Source organism: Littorina saxatilis, linkage group LG10, assembly GCF_037325665.1.
Source record: "Littorina saxatilis isolate snail1 linkage group LG10, US_GU_Lsax_2.0, whole genome shotgun sequence".
In the NCBI taxonomy this organism is placed as follows: Eukaryota; Metazoa; Mollusca; class Gastropoda; order Littorinimorpha; family Littorinidae; genus Littorina; species Littorina saxatilis.
The window spans coordinates 42684758-42712479 of record NC_090254.1 but is presented as its reverse complement, the minus strand read 5'-3'; the positions used below and the strand labels follow the sequence as shown (position 1 = coordinate 42712479).

The window sequence follows — 27722 nt, the reverse complement described above, 5'->3', positions numbered from 1 at the left end:
TTCTATGTAGACTTGCACAAGCAGCAGACACTGACAAGCACGCTATTTACATACACCCATATCTAGCAAAACTCGTGCCTCAGAGCATACACAAAATCTCACTGGTACTGCTTATATGTGAACAATATTTGTTTTCTTTTCAAAACAAGAAATGCAACAAACAAAAAGGTCTTGCGTCAAAGGACTGGGGTGTAAATTGTTACAACTTTTGCACTGCTAAGCAGAATGACACAATGACTGTCCAAAAATATCCCAACAATCGCTTTCCAATCACACCTTTCCAACAGACTTCACTGGACAAAATGTATATATAAACATGTACCGATATGAATGCACCCAAGGGGATTTTAAACAAGGGCTTCATCATTTGTCACCAGCATGATACACACATGAACATCACATACAAAAGGTGTAACGACGAAAGGTATCATGAACATAACACAGGGTGGAATGCTGTAGGGGTCAAGTGTCTGGTGGGTTCAAATTCAACATCACTTATGACTGTTAACAACAAATGACGATTATAAATTAATTGAATGCCTAGTTAACAGTCTCATTGACTGATTGATAAATTAAAATGCCAGGAGACTGAAACACAGCAAGAGTGGTGAGCAAGCTGCAAAGGTCTGTTCTTGCCACTAAACTAACTCTGAAAATAACTCTTTTTATGGGTTGTGAAAGAGTGAATACTCTTGCTTTTATTGAGGCAAGCTTTCCACACATGCTCCTTGTCCACGTTTTTTGAACAATCCCCTCGCTAATGACTGGCCTATAATGTCACGTGAGAAAGTGTGACTCAATAAATAGAAGAGTATTCACTCTTTCTCAACCCATACAAATCCGACAGAGTTATTTCCAAACAGCATCTATTAAAAACAGGTTAGCACCAAGACAACGATTCATCGTAGGAAACTTAAAGCCCTTTAAACCACTGACGGTCACACGAAGAACAAGAGTGTGAAAAGGGCTGAACAATGTTTTGACCATAAAAAAAGTTCTTTTCTGCAACTGCAAGTCCTCAACAACAAAACAACGGTATATGATAGGCACAGAACATCAAAAAGTTGTATATTTTACAATAAATCTCCATGATATGTATTAATATATCTAATACAACACTTTTAAACCAACCAATAAAAGTTTGATCAACAACAAAACCCAAGAGCCAAAGAAAGGTGTACTGTAATGTTTTGATGCTGGAAGACTCCTCTTTTATTTGCTCAGAATATCAGTTTCAAAAACCAAAAACAAAATAAGTTTAAAAAAAAAAGGTTCAGGTACAAAATTAGTTTCAAAAATCATTCCTTGAAAAAGGAAGAAAGCAGCACTTGTAATTAGCAAATATGACACATTATTAATTGCATAGTGGCCTTTCCGGCGAACAAGTTTCATATCAAATGATAACTGAAGACTCTCCCAAAATCAAAATTGTAACTGTACTACATTATTAAGAATGAAGTCTCAAAAATATGAAAGATTAGTTTATCAAATGTTTAAAATTAACCTTTATTCAAAACAAAACTTGTAACATGCATAGTGACTTGAATCAAATTAATGTTCAACCATAAATTAACTTTTCTCTGTTTTGAGTCATCACTCGGAAGTTACCATCTTTTCAAGCTCCTCTCTCAGATCATTCCTTTTCACTTCTTTCAGTGTCTTTAGGATGCTGGCTTTTGTGAAGAACCCTTGCATGCACACCTTTTTCCATTCCATCAGACACTCATAAATCCTATCCTTTACTAAACGGTTTTCTTCTAATTTGTGCTCAATGACAGTCTGTGGTTTGATGTCAACAGGCCATCCTGGCAGTTGGAGGATATAAAACTTCCATCCTTCACCCAGATTGTCGGCCAGGTATGGGAAGACAGTACCTGTGGGGAAAAAAAGGCAAACTTTTACCTTCAGAAGTTAAAATATTTCACCACTTTTTCACACACACACACAAACACACACTACACGCATGTGGGGCGGGGATGTAGCTCAGTCGGTAGCGCGCTGGATTTGTATCCAGTTGGCCGCTGTCAGCGGGAGTTCGTCCCCACGTTCGGCGAGAGATTTATTTCTCAGAGTCAACTTCAGTTGTGTGCAGACTCTCCTTAGTGTCCAAACACCCCCGTGTGTACACGCAAGCACAAGACCAAGTGCGCACGAAAAAGATCCTGTAATCCATGTCAGAGTTCGGTGAGTTATAGAAACACGAAAATACCCAGCATGCTTCCTCCGAAAACGGCGTATGGCTGCCTAAATGGCGGGGTAAAAATGGTCATAAACGTAAAATTCCACTCTTGCAAACCACGAGTGCACGTGAGAGTTTCAGCCCACGAACGCAGAAGAAGAAGAAGAAGAAGACTACACGCATGCAACCGCTGGTACATTTCCCAACATTTTTCCCTTCTTTGTTTTGAAGAGAGAAAAAACATAAAAATTAATCTCTCACATCAACAAGAAGGGCAAAGCCCATACGACTCACATGCTTTACACATTTTTCCTACCAAAATACATGTGACCTTGACCCAAGGTCAAGGTGATCCAAGGTCATGCAACACAAAGCTGGTAATTCAAGACATAGGAAGTACAATGGTGCTTATTGGCTCTTTCTACCATGAGATATGGTCACTTTTAGTGGTTCACTACCTTATTTTGGTCACATTTCATCAGGGTCAAAGTGACCTTGACCTTGATCATATGTGACCAAATGTGTCTCATGATGAAAGCATAACATGTGCCCCACATAATTTTTAAGTTTGAAACAGTTATCTTCCATAGTTCAGGGTCAAGGTCACTTCAAAATATGTATACAATCCAACTTTGAAGAGCTCCTGTGACCTTGACCTTGAAGCAAGGTAAACCAAACTGGTATCAAAAGATGGGACTTACTTTGCCCTATATATCATACTAGAGGAATACCCGGCTTCGCCGGGGTGAATCGCGAGACAGAGACAGACAGCGTGGCGGTTCATCACAATCACCTCTGCAAGCGAAGTCCTGTCAAACGGGATTGAGCATTTTAGAGCTTATTTCTTAGCCCTATATTATCTGTTGTGGCTTCTCAAATGCCAGAACATACAGACAGACGAAAGCCGCTAGACCCCATCACAAACAGAACTCTACAATCAACAGGTTTTTTCCCACACACACACACACAAACACACACACAGAGAAGCCGTATATATATGTATATCTATATCTATAAATATATAGAGATAGGTGAGAGTGTATTTTTTGCGTGGCTATAAATTGATTCGACCTTTTCACTTTGACAGTAAGAACAACTTACGGGTGCAAGGGAAGCGTTCTGGACAGCGCAGTGACATTCTAAAAATAGTACCTCAGAAACGGGAATTTGGGGTGAACGGCGCGACAGAGACAGACAGCGTGGCGGTTCACCACAATCACCTTTGAAAGGCGAAGTCCTGTCAAACGGGATTGAGAATTTTTGAGCTTATTTCTTAGCCCTATATCATCTGCTGTGGCTTCTCACATGCCAGAACATACAGACAGACAAAAGCCGCTAGACCCCATCACAAACAGAACTCTATAATACATAGGTTTTTGCCCACACACACACACAAACACACACACACACAGAGAAGCCGTATATATATATGCATATCTGTATCTATAAATATATAGAGATAGGTGAGAGTGTATTTTTCGCGTGGCTATAAATTGATTCGACCTTTTCACTTTGACAGTAAGAACAACTTACGGGTGCAAGGGAAGCGTTGTGGACAGCGCAGTGGACAGCGCAGTGACATTCTAAAAATAATAGTAACTTACAACTGAACGGGAAAGCCACACGAAGGAAGGGAGATAAACGCCAAACACTGGAGAAGATAAGGAAGAGTTACTTATAATGGTGAAATGAACACAAAAACGAAAATGAGTTCAGCGCTGCGCGCTGAGAGCACGTGTTGAAATATCTCATCGATGATATTGTGTCCGGGGTGTAGCTGAATACGGTGTCCAAATTTGAAAAAGATCCACCGAGAACTTTGGCGTTGTGATGTGGTGTAGCGGCTATGGTGTGTCGGTATGGGGGCCCGGGTAAGCTGAGGTGGAACCAAAATAGCTGAGGTGGAACCAAAATCGGTTCCGCGCTGAGAGCACGTGTTGAAATATCGACCAGGTTGTGTCGTGTCCCGGGTCTACTTGAATATGCCCACCAAATTTGAAGCAGATCCATCGAGAACTTTGGCCGTGCATCGCGCACAGACACACAGACACACAGATACACAGACAGACACACAGACACTAGTCGTATATATATATAGATAGGTGAGGTATTGAATCTCAAAAACTTCAGAGAAAATGGGAAAAATAGCTGTTTTTTAGGCAACATTTATGGCCCCTGCGACCTTGACCTTGAAGCAAGGTCAAGATGCTATGTATGTTTTTTGGGGCCTTGTCATCATACACCATCTTGCCAAATTTGGTACTGATAGACTGAATAATGTCCAAGAAATATCCAACGTTAAAGTTTTACGTCCGCCCGGACGGACGACTCGGGTGAGTACATAGACTCACTTTTGCTTCGCATGTGAGTCAAAAATGATGTGCCATACTGCCATCTAACTCAGCAAGGCAGTGTTAGTTTAATGTCACATTATCAGCTGATCTGCAATGATAACTCATTTCATAAAAATCTGTACTTCACATTCTACAAATCACTTTTAAGTGAGTACAGTAGAAATCCCTTTTCAGACACAGACATCCCCACCCCCCCCCCCCCCCCCCCCCCCATTTAATATTTCCTTGCTTTTAAGACCTTTCTTTTACAAATATTCTTCATGATTATTTTGCCTCCATTTTCATCCCCCCATCTCCTTTCCCTCCTAAGTTAGGTGGTCTTATTGGAAAGGAAAGAGAAGGGGGGATTTCTACGTTTAAATACATACGGATGATGAAGTCTTCGTCCCATTCAGAAGAAGCGCTTCCCAAAAGAGGCACCTCTTCCAATTGTACACCTTCCATTGTTTGCACACCATTTCCAGTTGATGAGCGGCGGTTACTGCCGTTTGCTGTTATCCCTTCACCATTTGCTTTTTGGTTGGTGTCTCCAGCCCCACCTTTTTCAGAGTCACTGTGTCAGTAAAAAAGCAACAACAAAAATTGTTATGCTTTTTTTACTCAACAGAAACAATACAAGCACAGGACTGACAAAAGTAAAACTTTCCTGGATGGAAAATGCATGAGCAACAATAAATGCTTCACTCACAAAACATGTAGCCCTGCCCCAACCTGTTTCACCACTGCTTTCATAACAATTTTGCTGTTCATGAGCTTCTTGTCAACCAATGCATGACAAGTGGCTCTGCACAAAGTTGCTTCTAGTGCCTGCAGATCTATGCATGTTGCAGTAAATCAAGGCAGAGAACAGTTTTGTATAAATCTTATGTCGACATCACCTGTCTGGCACTCTTGACTATATCTATAAAATCAGGATAATACTCTTAAGATCCCATTGATCAACATTAGGTTTCCAAACAAAGACATGCTTGGTCACATTTACTACTACATGTACTGTAAACTACTTTGTAAACGCCCAGTATCGAGCAAGCGCCCACCCCCTACTTTGGGTCAAACTCTGTGCACTCTTGACTATATCTATAAAATCAGGATAATATTCCTAAGATCCCATTGATCAACATTAGGTTTCCAAACAAAGACATGCTTGGTCACATTTACTACTACATGTACTGTAAACTACTTTGTAAACGCCCAGTATCAAGTAAACGTCCACCCCCTACTTTGGGTCAAACTCTGTGCACTCTTGACTATATCTATAAAATCAGGATAATATTCCTAAGATCCCATTGATCAACATTAGGTTTCCAAACAAAGACATGCTTGGTCACATTTACTACTACATGTACTGTAAACTACTTTGTAAACGCCCAGTATCAAGTAAACATCCACCCCCTACTTTGGGTCAAACTCTGTGCACTCTTGACTATATCTATAAAATCAGGATAATATTCCTAAGATCCCATTGATCAACATTAGGTTTCCAAACAAAGACATGCTTGGTCACATTTACTACTACATGTACTGTAAACTACCTTGTAAACGCCCAGTATCAAGTAAAGGTCCACCCCCTACTTTGGGTCAAACTCTGTGCACTCTTGACTATATCTATAAAATCAGGATAATATTCTTAAGATCCCATTGATCAACATTAGGTTTCCAAACAAAGACATGCTTGGTCACATTTACTACTACATGTACTGTAAACTACTTTGTAACCGCCAAGTATCGAGCAAGCGCCCATCCCCTACTTTGGGTCAAACTCTGTGCACTCTTGACTATATCTATAAAATCAGGATAATATTCCTAAGATCCCATTGATCAACATTAGGTTTCCAAACAAAGACATGCTTGGTCACATTTACTACTACATGTACTGTAAACTACTTTGTAAACGCCCAGTATTTTGTAAACGCCCAGTATCAAGTAAACGTCCACCCCCTACTTTGGGTCAAACTCTGTGCACTCTTGACTATATCTATAAAATCAGGATAATATTCCTAAGATCCCATTGATCAACATTAGGTTTCCAAACAAAGACATGCTTGGTCACATTTACTACTACATGTACTGTAAACTACCTTGTAAACGCCCAGTATCAAGTAAACGTCCACCCCCTACTTTGGGTCAAACTCTGTGCACTCTTGACTATATCTATAAAATCAGGATAATATTCCTAAGATCCCATTGATCAACATTAGGTTTCCAAACAAAGACATGCTTGGTCACATTTACTACTACATGTACTGTAAACTACCTTGTAAACGCCCAGTATCAAGTAAACGTCCACCCCCTACTTTGGGTCAAACTCTGTGCATATAGGGTATACAGTGGTACCTGTGATGAAAGGACACCATTGGAAACCAACTACAAGTGTCCCTACATTGCAGGTGGCCTGTCATGGCAGGTAAATTTGGTCAAGATAATAGACAAAGGGATGCCAGAAATGTTCACGAAATAGCTTTATTTATACATTTTTATGCTCAGTGTCCTAACGATCATATGAACACATTGTTGATGAATTTGAGTTAGTTCAGTTTTTGCCTCCCATGTCACAGTTTGGTACCCAGCTGAACAACCCAGAGAACAACCCATGTGGCATATTAAAAGAAACATACATACAGGGTGGCTATTTGTGCACAGAAACATATCCTATTAGTATTAAAATGTTCATATAGTCTGTCCGAACAGCTAGCGAAGGACGTTTTTAATTATCTAAAACAAATCTAAGCAACTTTTACATGTAGTGCTTAAAGCCCCACTCCGTGTCACATGCGGTTTACAGAACGATGGAATCTTTCACAAAATAAACATTTCTAACCGTATGGAACACACTTGCAATAGCATTTAATGTGATGAATTTAGTCATCAGTTTGTGGTGTTAATGCAACTCCGTATCTGTAATAGCATGTTATTGTGTACCTTTGAATCAAAAATACAACAAATGACTGATAGGGACACAAACCGAGTGGCGGCGACTTCAAAGAAACTAACTGTTATCGCAAAATCCGTCTGCTTGGGAAAAGACGCAGCTCATTTGATGTAATAATATCTCTGTCGCGGAAGTGCGTGTGTATGCGCGCATTACTCAATCTACACAGACACAGCAACTAACAGTATCAAATGGTTGAAATCTCAATCGACCAGCATTTTAAAAAAAGCCAAAGTTTTATCGTCTTTCGGTAGCCCACTTCCCCGTCATCAATTCAAAAGAGCTGCAAGTTGCATGCACAAGTCGACCAATTCACCCAGTTTGCTTGACATACATCCAGGCTCCCTACTTTTAAACTTTAACAATTTCGAAATTTACTGACTTTGTTTTGATGATAAAAAAATTCTTTGGTGTTTTAACAATGTTTGTGTAAAAAGCTGTCAATTTATTATTTAGATTTTAAAAGTTAAGTCTCGCCCCATAACGAGAAATCCGTCTGTCCACGCAAATATAAATTATTTGACAAATGCTCGCTCTTTATGGATGGCACCTAGGGTGTTTAATAGCGGTTATAAGTGTTTAAACGAAAGAGTGTTTGTACTGTGTGTAAAAGCTCGACTCTGTCACTGTGTCAGTGGCCAGAAACTGATGGTTTACCGGAGGCGTAGGGTGGTTTCAAGGAGAAAAGTTGTTCCAGACAATTAGTGCTATCTTGTGTTAAAAGTGTTAAGTGCCAACCATTTTTTTTTTTTGCTCTACCCTAATAAATGCTGAGTGACACGACCAAAAACAGGTAAACTTTAACCCTGAATGAGCCTCAGTAACGCACCCACTGACCTCTCCACTGTGCCGGGTGCACGTTCTTTTCACACCTGTCAAATTCCATTACACTGCATTCCTCGGTCAGGTTTTCTCCTATGGCCGTGACAGTTTTGAAAAGCACGAGAGTTCAAACGAATATATTAAAATGTGACATTGAGCGTGGGGCTCTTTTCGGGTATAACTGTGAGTGGGTTTCCTCTTGATTTGTGAAAATGTACGTGTACAGGGCTTAAACAGCGAAAGCTTGAAACAAGTGATTTTAACAGAAGGTAGCACTAATCATTCTAAGCAACCTTTCTTTTTGATCACGATACAAAAGTTGTCTAGATGTTTTTTTAATAATTAAATACGTCCTCTGCTAGCCGTCCGGACAGACTATACCAAGAGACCCAATACCATCATTTCTTACGAGGAACTGATTCTGCACAGGGCACAGTACCTAGTAAATGCCCACCCCCTACTTTGGGAAAAAATCCGTGCATAAGGGGGGGTAGCGTTTACATGGTATTTTACGGTTGTAGAACGCAAATGCTGAAACAGATTGCTCCAAATAACGAGAAGAAAAAACATTAATCCAATGTTAAGCCAAACTGATCCTGTTTTGATTGAGGAATTTAAACAGCTGATCAGCAGTGCCATACGTACTTCTCAGGTGTGTTTTCCCTTCGCTTCTTCCGTATGAACCAAACCAGCAAAACAATGATGATCAAGAGCCCCGACACTCCGACCGCAATGGCAGCAACAGCACCTCCATTCAAGGATTGAGATTCTGTAAGAACAAAGGCAGTGTCGGTAACAGCTGGTAATATCTGCAAGTAAGATTGTGTCCCATGAATGATAAGTAATCACGCGAGCCACTTTCCTAACCAGTATTTCATTACAGGTACAAACCCTGTCGGGCAGACGGAGCTCGATAGCTTTGGCAAGCTATCCATCTAGGACAAGGAACAAGTCTGATATAACACCCCCGAAGTGCCAAGGAGTGCTGGACAGTCTCAATATCAAAGACCCTCAGGGTCCATGGACTCTACTTGAGCATCTGGCAGCCATGCCCCAACCTGGGTTACTGCCCTGTGCCTCAAAGGAAGGTTTTTGAGCCAGAGGCTATAGGACAAGGACAATCTGATGCAAAACCTCGCTGTCACTGTCCCAGCATGTAAGGCCACGGCAGATGAACCCCGGGTACCGGTGTCACGAACTGAAAACTCTGCCTGAACAATCCCTCTCAATGCGGTCAATGCGCATGCGCTAACATGGGGAGATTAATCAGGTCTTGAACAACCTAACCCTAACCCTTACCCTAACCCATGGTACGTTCGGTCAAAGGGTCGCATTTTTTAAGTTTAAGATTGGCGCATGCGCATTGACAGCATTGAGAGGGATTGTTCAGCAGAGTTTTCAGTTCGTGACACCGGGCGTGAACTGCTCACATTGCACTCCACCTAAATACTCAACTGCGCAGGCTGAATTGTTAGACAAATTATGCCTCTCATAGAAGCCCATCATTGTGTAAAGTCAAGGGTCAAATTAACCCAGTCTAAAATGCATGCATCCTTGTCTTGAATAAACTGGTCAAACAAGACATAAACCGTTAATTATCATCGATAACCAATTTATTTGTAGTATTTTAAGCTGCAAGCAAAACAATAAAGTTTCCAGTCAAAGCCATCAAAGGTATGCTGTATTACAGTAGAACACCCCTTTTGAGAGCCCCCCCCCCCCCCCCCTCACCTTACTAGACCTTGCTTTCAGTTTCAGATACACATACATGTACTTTCTGTTCATAACATCAATAAATCTACATGTACCTATATTTTAACACATCTGTGACGGGTCGCGTATACAGTCGTTACAGCCAAGCATCGCACTCTGCTGGAACGGTTTTTTTTTAGTCGTTTCACATGGAAAGTGGCCTGAGGTACAAAACTCATGTTTGCTTCAAAAGTACGGACATTACGAGTTATTACACATTTGCGCAATTTTGTGGGAAAACAGACAGGTTTGTTTACAACTACTAGCTTAAGTAAAGTTGCATGGCGGCAGACTCAGGCTGGCAGGAATATAAGGGCAGAGACTAAGTCACAGTAGTTTTAATTAAGACTCCCACTGCTCCCTCTAAAACCCTTGTGGTGAGGGAGAGGAGGGCCGGCCATGTTACAGAAAATTAAAGTGGAGCTAATATCTGTTCTGTCTTGAATATAACTGACACTGCAACCCTTATATATATTATTTTGTTTGTTTGTTTGTTTGTTTGTTTGTTTGCGTAACGCCCAGCCGACCACGAAGGGCCATATCAGGGCGGTGCTGCTTTGACATTTAACGTGCGCCACACACAAGACAGAAGTCGCAGCACAGGCTTCTGACACAGTCACATTATTCTGACACAGGACCAACCATTCCTAGCACTAACCCCATAATGCCAGACGCCAGGCGGAGCAGCCACTAGATTGCCAATTTTAAAGTCCTTATATATATACATACTGTATTATTAAAATGTGGCACAATAACTCTCTATGGACCACAATTCACGACATTGTTTTTGTATAGACTAGAGTATTTAACTCTTTCGAGTCGTGCCGGTGAAATATCGCTGGCACTTTTCTACTACGTTAAAGGCGTGGCGGCAATATATCGCCGGCAAGATTTGTTATTTTATTTTCTTGTTGGGAGCGACGAGGATTGCAGGAACGTAACTGGCAACTAAAAGAACGTTCATTTTCGAATGAGTTGCTTCCCTTTAACTACTACAATGGTCGCCGCTTAATAAAGCCACTTCTGGTCCGACGAAAAATGGCTTTAATAAACGGCGGATTTATTAACCGGCGGTCCAGGAATACGTCATTTTCGAAAGAAAAAAACAACTTCTCTTTTGTTTACGTCACTCAGTGACTTTCTTTCGTCATTTACATTCTAAACAAAACTTCACGAAGGATGTTTGCTGCACCTTCCCTAAAGCTGCATGCAGGAAGATTTCTTGTAAATTTCCAGTTTCTCGTCTGTTGTCAAATCCTGGCGTTTTCTTTTCGGTATGTTTGATTCAATCCCTCTTGTTGCCAATCCGATAGAAAACAGTAAACTGATTTAATTTAGTCATGAACACATCACGCGATCAAAGCTACACAATTTATGAAATCAACACGTGCGGTTTTTATTGACTGACATTCTTTTCTGAACTCAGTTACTTCGTGATACGCGGACATAAATAGGCCTATGACTTGAGCGATTACAAGAACAAGATAATGTGAGTTTTAGTCACAAACTACGTTTTGTTTGTTCGTTCATGGGCTGAAACTCCCATGGTTTTTACGTGTATGACCGTTTTTACCCCGCCATTTAGGCAGCCATACGCCGCTTTCGGAGGAAGCATGCTGGGTATTTTCGTGTTTCTATAACCCACCGAACTCTGACATGGATTACAGGATCTTTTTCGTGCGCACTTGGTCTTGTGCTTGCATGTACACATGGGGGTGTTCAGACACCGAGGAGAGTCTGCACACAAAGTTGACTCTGAGAAATAAATCTCTCGCCGAACGTGGGGACGAACTCAACTCAACTCAACTCAACTCAACTCAAATTTTATTGGCTTCAATTTTCACAGAAGAATTTGTCTTGCGCTTGGGAGAAAGTAAGAGTATAACATATAAAAACAGCATTCATATCACATTTCACAGCGGCCAACTGGATACAAATCCAGCGCGCTACCGACTGAGCTACATCCCCGCCCACAAACTACGTGATTTCTCTGAAAAAACTGGCTTTAATAAGCGGCGGGTTGGGTTTATTAACCGGCTTTTTCTAATACATAAGATATAGTGATAAATCCGGACCGTCTGAAATATAAAGTTTCAAAAGTAAACTTTGATTTAATTAATATACTTACCAACTCACATGGATAGCAATAACTTCATTTTGTTGTTAAGGTATTGAAGCACTCATCCGTGGTAACACGGGGAGGTAACTCTTAAAAACAAAACTCTATGCCATATAAGGCATGGTCCATGGTAGTTACCTCCCCTACACCGGTGACACTTTGTTTGTTTGCTTAATGCCCAGCCGACCACGAAGGGCCATATCAGGGCGGTGCTGCTTTGACATATAACGTGTGCCACACACAAGACAGAAGTCGCAGCACAGGCTTCGTGTCTCACCCAGTCACATTATTCTGACACCGGACCAACCAGTCCTAGCACTAACCCCATAATGCCAGACGCCAGGCGGAGCAGCCACTAGATTGCCAATTTTAAAGTCTTAGGTATGACCCGGCCGAACCCACGACCTCCCGGTCACGGGGCGGACGCCTTACCACTAGGCCAACCGTGCCGGTCACACTCATTCTGTTCTGAAACACAATATGCGGGGCAGGTTGGTAGGGTATATTAACCCCTTCACTGCCCACCCCGTACTAGGTACTCATTTTCGGTTTGTCGTACGCTCATAACCATACCTAGTATGTGGGATTTGCGTCAGCAACATTTCAGGACATTTCTGAAAACTAAATGGGAGGTAACCACTGTCCAAGTACTTGTAGGGGTTCTAAACACAGTTCTTTCCCATTGACTTTCCGGATAAGTTAGTACCACGTGGTGAAAACTGTGTTAGAAATGTAGAACCGATCTATGGCATTCACAATGGCGGCCGAAAGTCGTATCTCAACTCGTAGACCTGTTTTCAAGCGATACAGTGTTCTGGAAGCTCTACAAGAAGTGATTTATGGATTACCACACAGAAGAATACTTTTATGGGCTGTAATGTGAGTACCTGATGTTTGACACCAGTTTTAGCAGTGTTTTGTGTGGTTTTACGTGCTGCAATGTGTGTGTGTAAGTCCGGAAACTGTAATTTTTGACAAAAATGGTCATTATATCAATTTTTACTATAGACAGGTTTCACAGTCTTCAGAGTCGGGTATGTCCCTAACTTTGATATCAAATAAAATGTTTCGTTTTGTTGAGTCGTGAATTTTCACTGGTCTGTGTCGAATGTCTTCGGAATTTACATATGAAAAATAAACTTTGATCGAATTTAAGTCAAGTTTGTATTCCCCACCAGCGAAAAAGGTAGGTCGGTCGTGAGAAATGAGACAGACACGATTTCCCTTTTTAGCCACATTGCAATAGACAAAGGCACCAGTACAAAAACACACAAAGAAATCCAGTTAAAAGTACATTAGAAACCAAAGAACAGAGATAGATGAACACACTTAGTTAAAAAAAACAATGAATGTGTTTATGTTTAGTCGATACAATCGCATGTGAAGTAAACGGTCTTTTTTCTAAATGTGTCTGTCTCAAAAACGTTAATTACAAATCTGTTCAGTTGGAATGGCTGTTAAAAGGTTTGGACGTAACATGCTTTTAATAAGTAGCAATTTCCATCAAATCACGATATGAAAGGGTTTTGAAATGCTAACTACGGCTTATTCTACTTGCGCTTGGTCATTTTGTCACTCGGGCAAGGTGTCTGTCTCATTTTTTCTCACGACCGCCCTGCAGACAAATCGTCCGCTATAACCGCCATACACAGCAAATTGTCATGATGCAACCAATTTTACACTTCCTATCCGTTGTCAGGCAGATAATCAACTGGCTGACTAAAGAATTTTTCGGCATGTGTTTATTTCAGAGCACGTTATTTACTGTCTAGTAACTCGGGCAAGGTGTCTGTCTCATTTTTTCTCACGACCGCCCTGCAGACAAAATCGTCTGCTATAACCGCCATACACAGCAAATTGTCATGATTCAACCAATTTTACACTTCCTATCCGTTGTCAGGCAGATGATCAACTGGCTGACTAAAGAATTTTTCGGCATGTGTTTATTTCAGAGCACGTTATTTACTGTCTAGTCACTCGGGCAAGGTGTCTGTCTCATTTTTTCTCACGACCGTCCTGAAGACAAATCGTCTGCTATGACCGCCATACACAGCAAATTGCCATGATGCGACCAATTTTATACTTCCTATCCGTTGTCAGGCAGATGATCAACTGGCTGACTAAAGAATTTTTCGGCATGTGTTTATTTCAGAGCACGTTATTTACTGTCTGTCTCTGAAAACCTTGAATTCTCACGACCGCCCGGCACTATTGACGGTCATTTCTTACCAAATGTTAAGCAGATTCATTTGTAAAATAACAACATTCAGTGACTGTGTCTGATCAACGCCAGTGGTTTTTTTCAATCCTTGAATGCACTGCATTGTGAATGTTGTGGTCAAGTGAGAGTTTTATAGACATTGCCGTACGTTTTTCAACACTTTGATGACGTCAGACAGCAGATTGAAAACGTTCCAACTTGGAAAGAGAGCCAGTCACGATCATATAATCGTAGGGAATCAATAGTTGCTTTGTGTATTAACTTTCAAGTGCTTTTAAAAGTTTGATTTTTATCATTGTTATTGTTGCATATGTGCGTGCGTACGTGCGCGCGCGCCTGTCAGTGTGGAAGAGTGTAGCCTGGTAAGTGTATCCAATTCCGACCGACTTCGGGGATACCTAAATCCGACCGATTTTCCAAGTCACTAATGATGAGGTTCACACGTCATCCCAACAGAAAGAATGCCATTCATACAAGGGCCATTCATGAACGGTTGATGACGCGACGTCACGAACCAATCGTTTCGTCACGAGAGTTAATTGCGTCATCTGCACCGCGGCGCGAAATGTGCCTTCGCCATACGTTTCTTGCAAAGGGGGAGATAATTTGATGAACAGAGTTGTGTTTCTTTTACATGGATGTTAATAAGTGTTTTTGGAAGAATAATGTTATGGTTCTGACTAAATCTCATTGTACTTTTTAATCGAAAGGGGGAAAATCTTATCGGTCGTGATTAGATACCCAGTTTTTGAGAGAGTATTTAAATCCGACAACAACGCAGATAATACAAAACGCTGCACAAAATCCCAGTAAAACCATTCATTGTTTACGTTTATGACTTGAAAAAAGCATATGAACAAGGAAACATATCAGATGATGTATTATCTAGCTGTGTGTGTGTGTGTGTGAGCGTGCGGCCGAGCGTTGCGCGCACGTGTTCGTTTGTGTGTGTGTGTGTGTGTGCGTGTGTGTGTGTGTGTGTGTAAGCGTGCGCGCGAGCGTTGTGCGCACGTGTTCGTTTGTGTTAGCGTATGTGTGTGTGTGTGTGTTTGTGTGTGTGTGTGTGTGTGAGTGTTGATGCGTGAGTGTTCATGCGTGCGTACTTGCATGTGTGCGTGCGAGAGGGGTTTTTTTTTTTATGTGTGCAGAGTAGTTGTTGTAGAAAATGCAAGACAGTAAGGTTCAGTCTGTAGTGGATATACTGGGACAGCGTCCATGTACTATGCCACAGTTCAGTCTGTAGTGGATATACTGGGACAGCGTCCATGTACTATGCCACAGTTCAGTCTGTAGTGGATATACTGGGACAGCGTCCATGTACTATGCCACAGTTCAGTCTGTGGTGGATATACTGGGACTGCGTCCAGGTACTATGCCACAGTTCAGTCAGTAGTGGATATACTAGGACTGCGTTAAGGTACTCTGCCACAGTCTTTGATGACGTCATTTCCGTTTTTGTGATAGTTGAGGCGGACCTGTTAAGTAATTTTTGATTAAGTCGGGACTTTGATATTGCATTTGAGCCAGGTAGCTTGAAAATAAGTGAATTAGTTCGCTCATTAAAATTGTCATCAAAAACGAATATTTCATTACAGATTCAAACACTACTGCATTGTACTTCTTATCTTCTCCTGATTTAAAATATATATATACATATGTTATGTTTACTTTAAAAACGCGTTCAGAATTAAAGAAAACAGGTTGAGTATGCTTCGCGGAGATGAGTGTGATCCGTGACGGTTTTCGGGTATGGTTAGCCGAGACTATCTGAATTTAGTCTCGCCGATCGGACTGTTTTTTTTTTTTAGTTTATCCTTCAATTTGATGCCTATAGATTGACTACATGTTTTTATATCGCTTTACGCGACTTGTTTTAAATTTCGTCAAGTTATGAAATGTATTATAAAATTTGGTACATAACATTCTAAAAATTGCAAATAACAATAACACTTTTGATTACAGATTCAAAAGTTATTGCATTGTATCCTTTGGATTTCCTGGATCCCAATGTATAAACAGATATATATGTCATGCTTAGTGTGAAAATCTGCTCAAATGAGAAAAATCGCCCGTTTTGTTCATATGCTTCGCGGAGGCAACCCGTCTCGGTCTTCTGGTTTCGGCTAGCCAAATCTCACTAGCATTGTTAATGACTCGTCCCTGATTCCAATGTTGATCTTTTAGTTTCAAACCAACTTAATGTTTTATTATCGCTTCACATGACTTGTTCTGTATATTTTTTTTCGCTGTCATGATGTCACCATTTAGAGGGTAGGGTTACATTTTCAGGTATTTATTCCCCAAGAATATGCAAAAAAAATTCCAAACTCGTTTTTTTCTATTGGTCAATGATTCTACTTTTTTTTTACAGTGAGAAATGGAGTGCAATTAACATTGTTACTTTTGAAGGTATGCTCATGACGTGCATCACAGCGAAATAGCAGTTCAGAAGAACGGAATTCCCATAATTAGTCCTTATTTGCTGCTTTTTTCACTGAGCTCGGAAATGATATTTTGCTTGCATTGTTATTGCTTAATTTATTAAAGCCTCTGGACAATATTCTTTGAATAAATCGTTACCCAATTCTGTTTACGTCTATCCCTTTGTTTGATAGAGTACTGTAACAAGCTATCACATTATGTCGACAAGAATGCGTCTCCATACAAGTTTTTGTCTTGATTCCATCCAGGAGGATGTCAGGCTTTAATAAAAACACTATTTCAAAGATCTCTGTCAAGATTGATTTTGTTGAAAAAAAAGGAAGTCTGTGATTGAAGATTGTGAAACCTGCCTATAACAATCACAAACAAAGTCCAATGATCATTTCATCACCTAATAGGCAAGGGTATAAGCAAAACACATGCCAAAGATATCTCAATAAATGATCGAGCAGGGAACAGATTAGTGAACCTACCGAAGAAAGCGAAATTTTGCCCTGGCACACAGCAATACCAAAATGCTGTTATACTGTGGCACTGAAGAGGTTAAAGACGGCTTCTCGCTAAGAAAACTTTGAGAGCTAAGAGTAGTATAAGAAGTTCGTGGTTTAGCACCAGCTTTAACTGTTTTGCCCGATTGAGAAAAAGATGAGCAAGTCTGCTTGGCAGAGCTCTTAGTTCTCTCTTTATGTCTAGGTTGTCGGCCATTTTGAAAGTCAAAATGGCGAATAACTGTTACAAAAGACAAGTGGCAAAACTTTCAAAAACGCTAAGAAATCTTCTCGTAATACAAAAAAGGAACGCTCTCACCAATTCGTGAAGAAGTGAAGAAGGACGTTGATATGTTACCACGATTCGATGGCCTTCCCTGAGAGATAGGCCGATGGCTCAAGAAAAAGCCTGAGCACCTCAAAACACGTCAGGCAACGTGGGTTGAAGGAAAAGGAATGCGTGTCACCGGTGTATGTCCGGCGCATGCGCAGGACACCGGTAGAGGAGGTAACTACCATGGACCATGCCTTATATGGCATAGAGTTTTGTTTTTAAGAGTTACCACCCTGTGTTACCACGAATGAGTGCTTCAATACCTTAGCAACAAAATTAAGTTATTGCTATCTATGTGAGTTGGGTAAGAATATGTAATTTAATCGGCTTTTATAAGCGGCTGGCTCTATTAATCGCGGTTTTATTAAGCGGCGTCCACTGTAATACTAAGAGCGTTGGTTTGTCGCCTTCAGCACTGATTTTTCCGTGCGGACTGCGACGTAGTCAATTCACCGAAACAGCATGGCGTCGCTCAAAACTTTTGTTATACCCCTTTTGGATACCATATTGGATTAGGTGTCACAAAATTGGATCAACAGCCTCAATCATGAGGTTAATGTTTTCATAAAGATCACACACAATTCTTTCTCAGTTTCTGATACATTTTGTTTTATGTTGTGCGGTTGTGTGTCTGTGATTTTTTACAAAATGCCCAAAACAGTGCGATTTAAGGTAACGAAACGACCAATTTGGGCGCGACTCCAATGAGTTAAAGAGCTTACTTGTTGCTACAGTAGGCACTGTAGTATCCCCAGCAGAGTAAGTGGTGTCGTTAGCACACTCCCTGTCACTGCCAGGAGAACAACTCCTGATCTCATAGGATCCTGGCTCACAGACAGTGCAATCCTGACAAACAGGATGCACAGGATCAGTTTTGTTCACAAACTGCTTCTCTGGGCAGATTTCACACTTGGTGTTGTGTTCATGGTTTCCTGTAACAGAAATTCTAACTTCCATGACATTATCCGTGTAAAACTTCACATTCAATGATGTTACACTTCTGAGCCTTTTATCACAATGACAAGCACCATATTTGGTATTTTATCAAAACGATTCGGTCAGCAGTATCGATTATTCCGTCACTGTTTTCCCAAATGAAAATTAACGAATATTGCGCTGTCCGAAGGAATGGAGTACATATCGGACAATGACCACGCTCAGGCTAAAACGATAGGACACCTGACCGACATGCGGCAATGTGAATCGGACATTTGGGGATTTTCATCGATAAATGTTCGATGTCCGATGCCTAACGACATCCCTGTGGTTGTGTGTGTGTGTGTGCATAAAGATAAAGCTTTAGTAGCACCACAAGATATACTAATACTACCAGTGGTAATAATCCCTCATTTTCTATCCCTTTGTATCTCACAACTAAATGAGTTTAAGAAATATCTGCATATTATATATATAATTTATATATTCAAGGAATGTACAAATTTTAAAACCTGTAGTAAATTATATATATAATATGCAGATATTTCTTAAACTCATTTAGTTGTGAGATACAAAGGGATAGAAAATGAGGGATTATTACCACTGGTAGTATTAGTATATCTTGTGGTGCTACTAAAGCTTTATCTTTATGCACACACACACACACAGGGATATTCGTTAGGCATCGGACATTTTACGATGAAAATCCCCAAATGTCCGATTCACATTGCCGCATGTCGGTCAGATGTCCTATCGTTTTAGCCTGAGCGTGGTCATTGTCCGATATGTACTCCATTCCTTCGGACAGCGCGTTATTCGTTAATTTTCATTTCAAGATACAAATCTTCTAAAAAAAAAGACCGAACGCTCTCGTGTTCAGCTGATACTGAAGTTGCCAGTGCTGCGTGCGGATCTTTTCTTTTGTCGGGAATTCCCGAACCGTTTGCGGTATGCGCCGTTTGGGTATAACCGTCTCGATCAGTGCATCATGCTACAGGAGTACGGGAGACAACTCCAACTGACTAAATTTTGTCGTCTGCTTTTGTTTTCGATACGAGACGAAGCACTGAATTATGCCGCTGAAAAAAACTAAAGCCTGCAAAAGATCAGCATTAGGTCAAACCGATCATTTTGTTTTTCAACTTTTATCCAAATCAGGCAGTTTGTAATCAAAGTAAGAGCTCTGAAGTTGTTCATGTTGGTTTCTGTTTTTGTGGTTTCTTTGAAACTAAACAAATACAACATTATACGCACACTGTGTTGATGTATTTTATGTGTGTGTTCTACAGCGCGCGCGTGTGTGTGTGTGTGTGTGCGCGTGTGTGCATGACTTTGGAACAATTCCATGGAATGTGTTATAAGCTGTTTGGCGCAAATTCATAATGTCCTAATAAACTTTCTGAAAGCGGTCAAATGTCCTATTGATACTGAAGAACTCAGGACATTTGTCCTATAGGTATGAATTTGTAGCAAGATCCCTGACACAGGACAAAAATCACATTCCATCCAATAAGCTTCCTCACCGTAAGACACTTCCCCTTGGCCTTTTCCACATACTGAATGTGGGCGACACTTCCACTGCGGATCGTATTGGTCCAGGGGGTGCCTGTGAAATCCGTCAAAGCATTTACACTCCCTGTTGGTCGTAGCACTGCAGTTTTGTTCTTGCTTGCTGTTTTTCGGACACTGGGACTTGCATGGAAGGCAGTGCTTCAGACTGTTCCAGTCTGCACTATAGTGGTGTGTTGGACATGTCTTACACGAAGAATTGGTATGGTCCTCAGTGCAGTCTGTGTCCACGTAGTTCCCCCGGGGACATTTAAAGCAGTGAATACCCCTGGCAAGAGGGTATGTCTGAAACATACAAGAGAAGTACAATGTTATTTGAGAGTTCTAAAGACAAGGTAACATACGCCATCATTTGTCTTTTCTGGCCTAAAAAAAAAAGGCAGATTTAATTACTTAAGCTCTGTTTATAATGTCATAATACACATAATAATATAATAATAGTGGCAAGCTTATATAGCGCGAACCATGGGGTTAACCCACGATCTCCGCGCTTTACATCAAACTGAACAATGCAATACATGTTTACAATAAATAGTATCAATCCTCTACCGTATAAGCATTAAAAAGAACTGCAGGAAAAAAACCTTGATGTGGCAGTGTTTAATTAAAAATGCCATACGTTTTCTTTGCCAGCATGAAGAAACTTACAGAGAATCTGCGCAGCAAATTCGCCTTGGCGGAGGACGAGGTTGGGGGTAGAATCCCCCCCTCGTCTTTGCATAAAGCAACATGTTGTTGGTTAACCTTATGTGTGTTTGTATTGTGTATTGTTTGTGTGTGTGAGTTGGGGGGGGGGGAGATACTGTTGGTACAATCATCAGGAACCCCAACTATCAAACTCATTTTCACAACCATTTAACCTTCACCATGCTTCCTGGGTCATGGACGACCCAGAGCCTCACAAAAGTGTCTGTATCTCTTAAACTATTTTGAGGTTTTGATTGAGACTTGATGTAATCTTCAAACACCTTAAAACCTTTCTATCAACCAATTTGTAAAGGATTATCTTTGTAAATAAACAAATAATCAATGACGTCATTTGAATTACACAGTCCGGATGATGTGGGTCGTGGACGACCATTATGGAATTAAAGAAGGCATTTTACTGTGTTTATCCCTATTCGGATGGCGTGGGTCGTGTACGACCCATACTCTACAAAGAGGCGGTAAACAGTTTATCCCTATTCGGATGGCATGGGTCGTGTACGACCCATACTTTTTACGTTGAATCTTCTGTAGAAATTAGAGGTCGTACACGACCCACATCATCCGGACTGTGAGTCTAAAGCGTGATCCGGTGAAAAATTAACATACACTTATCACTCTTTATTTACTACATTAACATTAGAGAAACATTCCCCAAGCACATGAAAAAAGAACACTTACTGGAGGCTCTGGTGCAACCAGTACCAGCAGGCACATCAGCACAGCGCAGCGCATTGTGGCAAGTCCATTTTGACCGTGTCCTTTGTTCATCTTCAAGAAATATGACGCTCAAGTCAAGGCCATCAAACACTACACACATGATCTGCCAGCACTGCTCCACATCAATGATGACAAGAAACCTCACACAGCGTTGACAATGTCAGGTAGATCCTCAGGAACATAACTGGGTCCACTGTGTCCATGTATGCAGCTCAGACTGAAACAGTGAAAGTGAAAAAGTACTGAACATGTATACAATCAATCATTGCCGTTGTGACAGGCAAACGGAAATGGGGGTGTACTCAATATTAAGACCCATGGAAAGTCATATATATATATATACCCGGTAGCTATTCTGATAGACACGTGGGGGAATTCAGGGGCTGTGATTGGATGGTCTCACACATCCCTATTGCGATCATCAAAGGATAACGCTACGGAAGTTGGTAATTTTTTGCCGATATCCAAACGATATCGGCAATAACAAAGACGCATGGTTCCGGTTTCTTCCACGTGTATAAAGTACACGCATACCTCGCCAGGTTTGTTTCTGTGACTAGTCGACAGACGATGCCATTTGCTTTGTGTGTGTGTTTTTTGTTGCTTACTGTACATGACATACATTACGTGTAAAATCCAGTTCTTTAACAGGCAACAAACCTTGCAAAGTTCAAGAAGCTGCAATCTGAAGCGACCTATCTCTGATTCTAGCAGACGATCTTTCCTATGTTTAACACAAAATCAGCAAACTCTCCTGTCACATAGAACGTCCATTGTATAGTGCAATGTTGAAATGAAGTTACCGGTCTGAAACATTTAGTCGTTTCTTCTGAGACAATCCTTGTTCTCTTAGGCCAAAAAAAACAAGAAGAGCAAACGCTCGATCGAGTCACTTTCGCAGTTCTGAATATTATATGAGGCATCAGATGGACAGGAAGAAATTGCTATTCACAACACAATGAGTCACGTTCACATAAAATTTGAGCCCGGTCACTTTTATAGTTTCCGAGAAAAGCCCAACGTTAAGTTGTGTGTTGCCGAACAGAAAAGGCTAGTTATCTCCCTTGTTTTTCTGATAACGTTCGTAAAAGGCTACAGATGTAAATACTTTGATGTAAAGAATAATCCTACAAAGTTTCAATCACATCCGATGAACTTTGTCAAAGATATAAAATGTCTAATTTTTCCTTTGACGCTGACCTGTGACCTTGAAAAAGGTCAAAGGTCAACGAAACCATCGTTAAAGTGTAGAGGTCATTGGAGGTCACGACTAAACAAAATATGAGCCCGATCGCTTTGATAGTTTCCGAGAAAAGTCCAACGTTAAGGTGGTGTCTACGGACGGCCGGCCGGACGGCCGGCCGGACAGACTAACACTGACCGATTACATAGAGTCACATTTTCTCAAGTGACTCAAAAATAGGTGTGGTTACGTAACATAGCCAAAAAAAATAGGGTAGGTAGGTAGGCAATCACTTTTTTTCTAATGTGTACAAATTAAACCTACTTGACAGGGAAATAAGTGTGATGTTGCGCTTTCATTGCGTTTTTTGCACTCGGTTTTTTTTGGTGTTTTTTTTGACAAATGTAATAAAAAGTTATAGGATCGGCCCCTAAAAATAGGGTAGGTCGGGTTACCGTAACCACACCTATTTTTTTTTTAGGCCTTATCATCTACAGATTTACCACAGTCTTCTTCTTCTTCTTCGTTCGTGGGCTGAAACTCCCACGTACACTCGTGTTTTTTGCACGAGTGGAATTTTACGTGTATGACCGTTTTTTACCCCACCATTTAGGCAGCCATACGCCGTTTTCGGAGGAAGCATGCTGGGTATTTTCATGTTTCTATAACCCACCGAACTCTGACATGGATTACAGGATCTTTTTCGTGCGCACTTGGTCTTGTGCTTGCGTGTACACACGCGGGTGTTCGGACACCGAGGAGAGTCTGCACACAAAGTTGACTCTGAGAAATAAATCTCTCGCCGAACGTGGGGACGAACTCACGCTGACAGCGGCCAACTGGATACAAATCCAGCGCGCTACCGACTGAGCTACATCCCCGCCCACCACAGTCTTCATCACGCAAGTCAGACTTTTGAATATAGAATCTATATATATATACGACTAGTGTCTGTGTGTCTGTCTGTGTGTCTGTCTGTGTATCTGTCTGTGTGTCTGTGCGCGATGCACGGCCAAAGTTCTCGATGGATCTGCTTCAAATTTGGTGGGCATATTCAAGTAGACCCGGGACACGACACAACCTGGTCGATATTTCAACACGTGCTCTCAGCGCGCAGCGCGGAACCAATTTTGGTTCCACCTCAGCTATTTTGCTTCCACCTCAGCTTACCCGGGCCCCCATACCGACACACCATAGCCGCTACACCACATCACAACGCCAAAGTTCTCGGTGGATCTTTTTCAAATTTGGACACCGTATTCAGCTACACCCCGGACACAATATCATCGATGAGATATTTCAACACGTGCTCTCAGCGCGCAGCGCTGAACTCATTTCCGTTTTTGTGTTCATTTCACCATTATAAGTAACTCTTCCTTATCTTCTCCAGTGTTTGGCGTTTATCTCCCTTCCTTCGTGTGGCTTTCCCGTTCAGTTGTAAGTTACTACACTGCGCTGTCCACTGCGCTGAGCGTCTTCGGATATTCCCGGCGTTCTGTTACTGTTACCTATTTTTAGAAGGTCAACGCAGTGTACAGAACGTAAATTGGACCCGTAAATTATCCTCACTGTAAAAGTGCAAAGGTCGAATCAATTTATAGCCACGCGAAAAATACACTGTCATCTATCTCTCTATAGATACGGCTTCTCTGTGTGTGTGTGTGTGTGTGTGTAAGTGTGTGTGTCTCTATGTAAGCAACACCTGTGCATTCTTCAGTTCTGTTTGTGATGTGGTCTGGCGGCTTTTGTGTAATTTTATGTACTGGCCTTTCTTTGAGAAGCCATAACTTGCTCAGTCCTGTTTGAGTGGAGTTCGCCTCCAAAGGTGATTAACACGGTTACATTCGTCGACAAGGATGGGACTCGATATGGTCAGGAATGGCATTATGGCCACTGAATCATTTTCGTGCTGTTCCCATTCCACGAATCTGGGAGGGACCTAAGCTTGGCGGGTCCATAGTTCGGACCCGGCGAAGCCGGCGTACGGCTCTAAGTACTTCTTCCCGGCGAAGCCGGCTACCCGGCGAAGCGGGTATTCATTCTAGTATATATATACGTAAACAAGCATGATACGTCATTATGTCATATGATTCCTAGCATATTGACGTAACGCTACACATCCGGTTATCTCGAGTCTTCTCCGTAATACATGTCCGTGGTTTTTTCAATGTTCGGTGATTTCCGTGGCTTCATGCGCAAAGGGATATGCGCACTCATAACCGTCCTCTGCAGTCAACGACATGGACCATTCTGGTAGTTGTTGCTGACAAAAACATGATTTTAACACAGAATATAATGTCAGAATAGCTATATAAACGCTATTGTGTTTTCAGCGTAGCAATAGGGTCCGATATTTAGACTCGAACAAGTATAATGCGCATTATACTTGTCTCGTCTAAATATCGGACCCCATTGCTACGCTGAAAAAACAATAGCTGTTATTGTTAATATTTCATCACATATGAAGTTACTTTGAAAGCAAGTTTGTTTGTTTGTTTGTTTGCTTAACGCCCAGCCGACCACGAAGGGCCATATCAGGGCGGTGCTGCTTTGACATATAACAAGACAGAAGTCGCAGCACAGGCTTCATGTCTCACCCAGTCACATTATTCTGACACCGGACCAACCAGTCCTAGCACTAACCCCATAATGCCAGACGCCAGGCGGAGCAGCCACTAGATTGCCAATGTTAAAGTCTTAGGTATGACCCGGCCGGGGTTCGAACCCACGACCTCCCGATCACGGGGCGGACGCCTTACCACTAGGCCAACCGTGCCGGTTTGAAAGCAAGTAAAGGAGTTTCAAAATACATGAGTTAATTAGGAATGGGTCATGATTAGGTCACACTTAGGTAAGTAATTGTAATCACTTTCTAATCGAGTGAACTGTCCATACAAAACCTATCTTCGCAAGATTTCATTGGAACAGTAATGACCTTTTACAACTAAAACCAAAGAAAAGTTTCTGTTATATAATACGCATAACTACAGATTTGCTTGGACAGGCTGAGTTTCTCCACACCTAGCGTGAGGGATTCTCAGATGGGCGACCATACCCAACCAAGTGCGTCCCCAGGTGGCGGATAGAGGAATAGCCCACAGATATGGGGGTTAGCTGCGAAATAAGCTGGGCTTGCCTGGACGAATAAGAAGTCGCAGGCCAACTGGCGGTGATCCTACCAGGAGAGGGGCGGGGCAACAGGTGGCACTGTTTTCCTCCATGAAATACCCTATGTATCCTATGATACAGGTTCAATTCACACGGGCAAGAGGCGCGGAAAAACCTCTAGCTACGGGGTGGGATCCTCGGAGAAATAATCCCCTCTGTGCTCGCAGGGTAGGACATATGGGCCGGTGTCACGATTTCATTTTTCGCCTGTGTACATATTTCCCCCTCGACATATACTCAAGACTGAAATGTAAAATTAAGAAGTGAAATTATTTAAGGACGAAAAGCATGTCAGCTTCTTGCATGTGAAGAAAATTGGTGGTAAAATTTAATAGATTTCAACCCCAAAATCAAATTCTTCGGAAACGTGTACTGAGTGGTTACGTCCCTTGAGTAAGAAGGAAACATTTTAGGATGAATCAAATTTCTAAGTTAAATAAAACAAATTGGTTGGACAAATTTGGCCCCATGAATGTAAGGTACACAAGGTCGCTCATCAGTACTATTGAAGGGTGTTTTTTTGTTCGGTGTAGAGTTTATACTAGATCAATGAGGCCGAGAAGCGAAATATCAACACGGCGAAAGATGAAAACGTCACACCGGCCAGGAGCTAAAGGTGGGGCAACCCCTACAGAAAACCTAGAAGGCTTAAGAGGGAGGTATGGAGCCTGCATGGCGCTTCTCGAACAAATCACTGTACCACGCATTATCTACCATCATGACACTTGAGACAGAACTGAACATCGATATGGTGCTAGCTGGACTCTAAGTGTAAAGGAGACAATGACAAAAGGTGACGTTTTCATGTCAGTATGTCCCAAATGACATCACCAGTACATTTTTCATTCTATCTAATCTGTTTTCGTTCTATTTTTTCTAATAACATGCGTTAACAATTGATTGCCAACTGGAATGGAAGAGCACAAAAATTGTAACTTGATATGTAGTTTCTCTAGAGGGAAAACATCTTCCACTTTCATGTCAGTGTGTCCCATGCAACATACATTTGCCAAACAGCTATGCGTAAGTAGATTATTTGTTAGTGGTATAGAACATACTGATCAACAATCAAAGTCAGTTTTCACATTCATGTTCTACCTATTTCTTATATGTTTATTCTTTTGGCAATGGTGAAATGTCAGCAATCGTGTGTCATTCGGGACAGTAGACATGACACCTGACCTTTTGTCACTGTCTCAAAGGCGAACGACAAGAAGAAGAAGCTACAGATTTGTAACAGAGCTTTTCATTGCCGTAGTGTATACACAGACTCATCGATCATGTATACACTCGGAGTGCGTACATAACTTTTGCCTTTCTTACCTTATCTTATCTGGAGTTCGCGATCGAGCTTCCTTCTTCCGGCGATTACGTCAGCATGCACCCCTTTTTCTGCGCAGTTTTCTTCCCTACTTTCCTGAAGAAGCTTGAATAAACGATCTCTGCATGTAAACTGTCAGCACCACCATAGACACAAACATCCATAGACGGGTCCGACTGCACCAGCACACTTTTTTTTGTACCAACCGTACATGTATGTATAATTTTACATGAAGAATTGAAGATCTAATGATCCTTGTGTGTTAAAATGATCAATGTCTTGACAAAGTAGTGCATTGTGTAACACACCAACTAAACCGAATTTTAAAAAAATACCAAAATACCCACTTTCAATAACTTCGGCAGGCTGGAACAATACTGATCAATGACACATCCCACTCATTGACTCAACCAATACAATGGCGGCCATTGTTGGAATACTCCATGAGATGATGAGTCGCAACACGATGACTGTGGAGTT

General features: G+C 41.4%; 1 protein-coding gene across 2 annotated transcripts; it reads right to left on the bottom strand.

The window, feature by feature from the left end:
• Positions 1–846: 846 nt before the first annotated feature.
• On the bottom strand, positions 847–27722 carry LOC138978868 (tumor necrosis factor receptor superfamily member 14-like). 2 transcript variants are annotated; one of them, XM_070351676.1, is made up of 7 exons: positions 27245–27722; positions 21532–21787; positions 20100–20430; positions 18363–18572; positions 8930–9053; positions 4902–5086; positions 847–1874 (listed from the first exon to the last, which is right to left on the bottom strand). In XM_070351676.1, exons 2-7 carry the CDS (start codon positions 21619–21621, stop codon positions 1594–1596), a joined length of 1221 nt encoding a protein of 406 aa, XP_070207777.1. In that variant the 5' UTR covers positions 21622–21787; positions 27245–27722; the 3' UTR covers positions 847–1593. The 2 variants fall into 2 exon arrangements, with proteins under 2 accessions (XP_070207777.1, XP_070207778.1); XM_070351677.1 differs by having other exon boundaries at positions 27590–27722.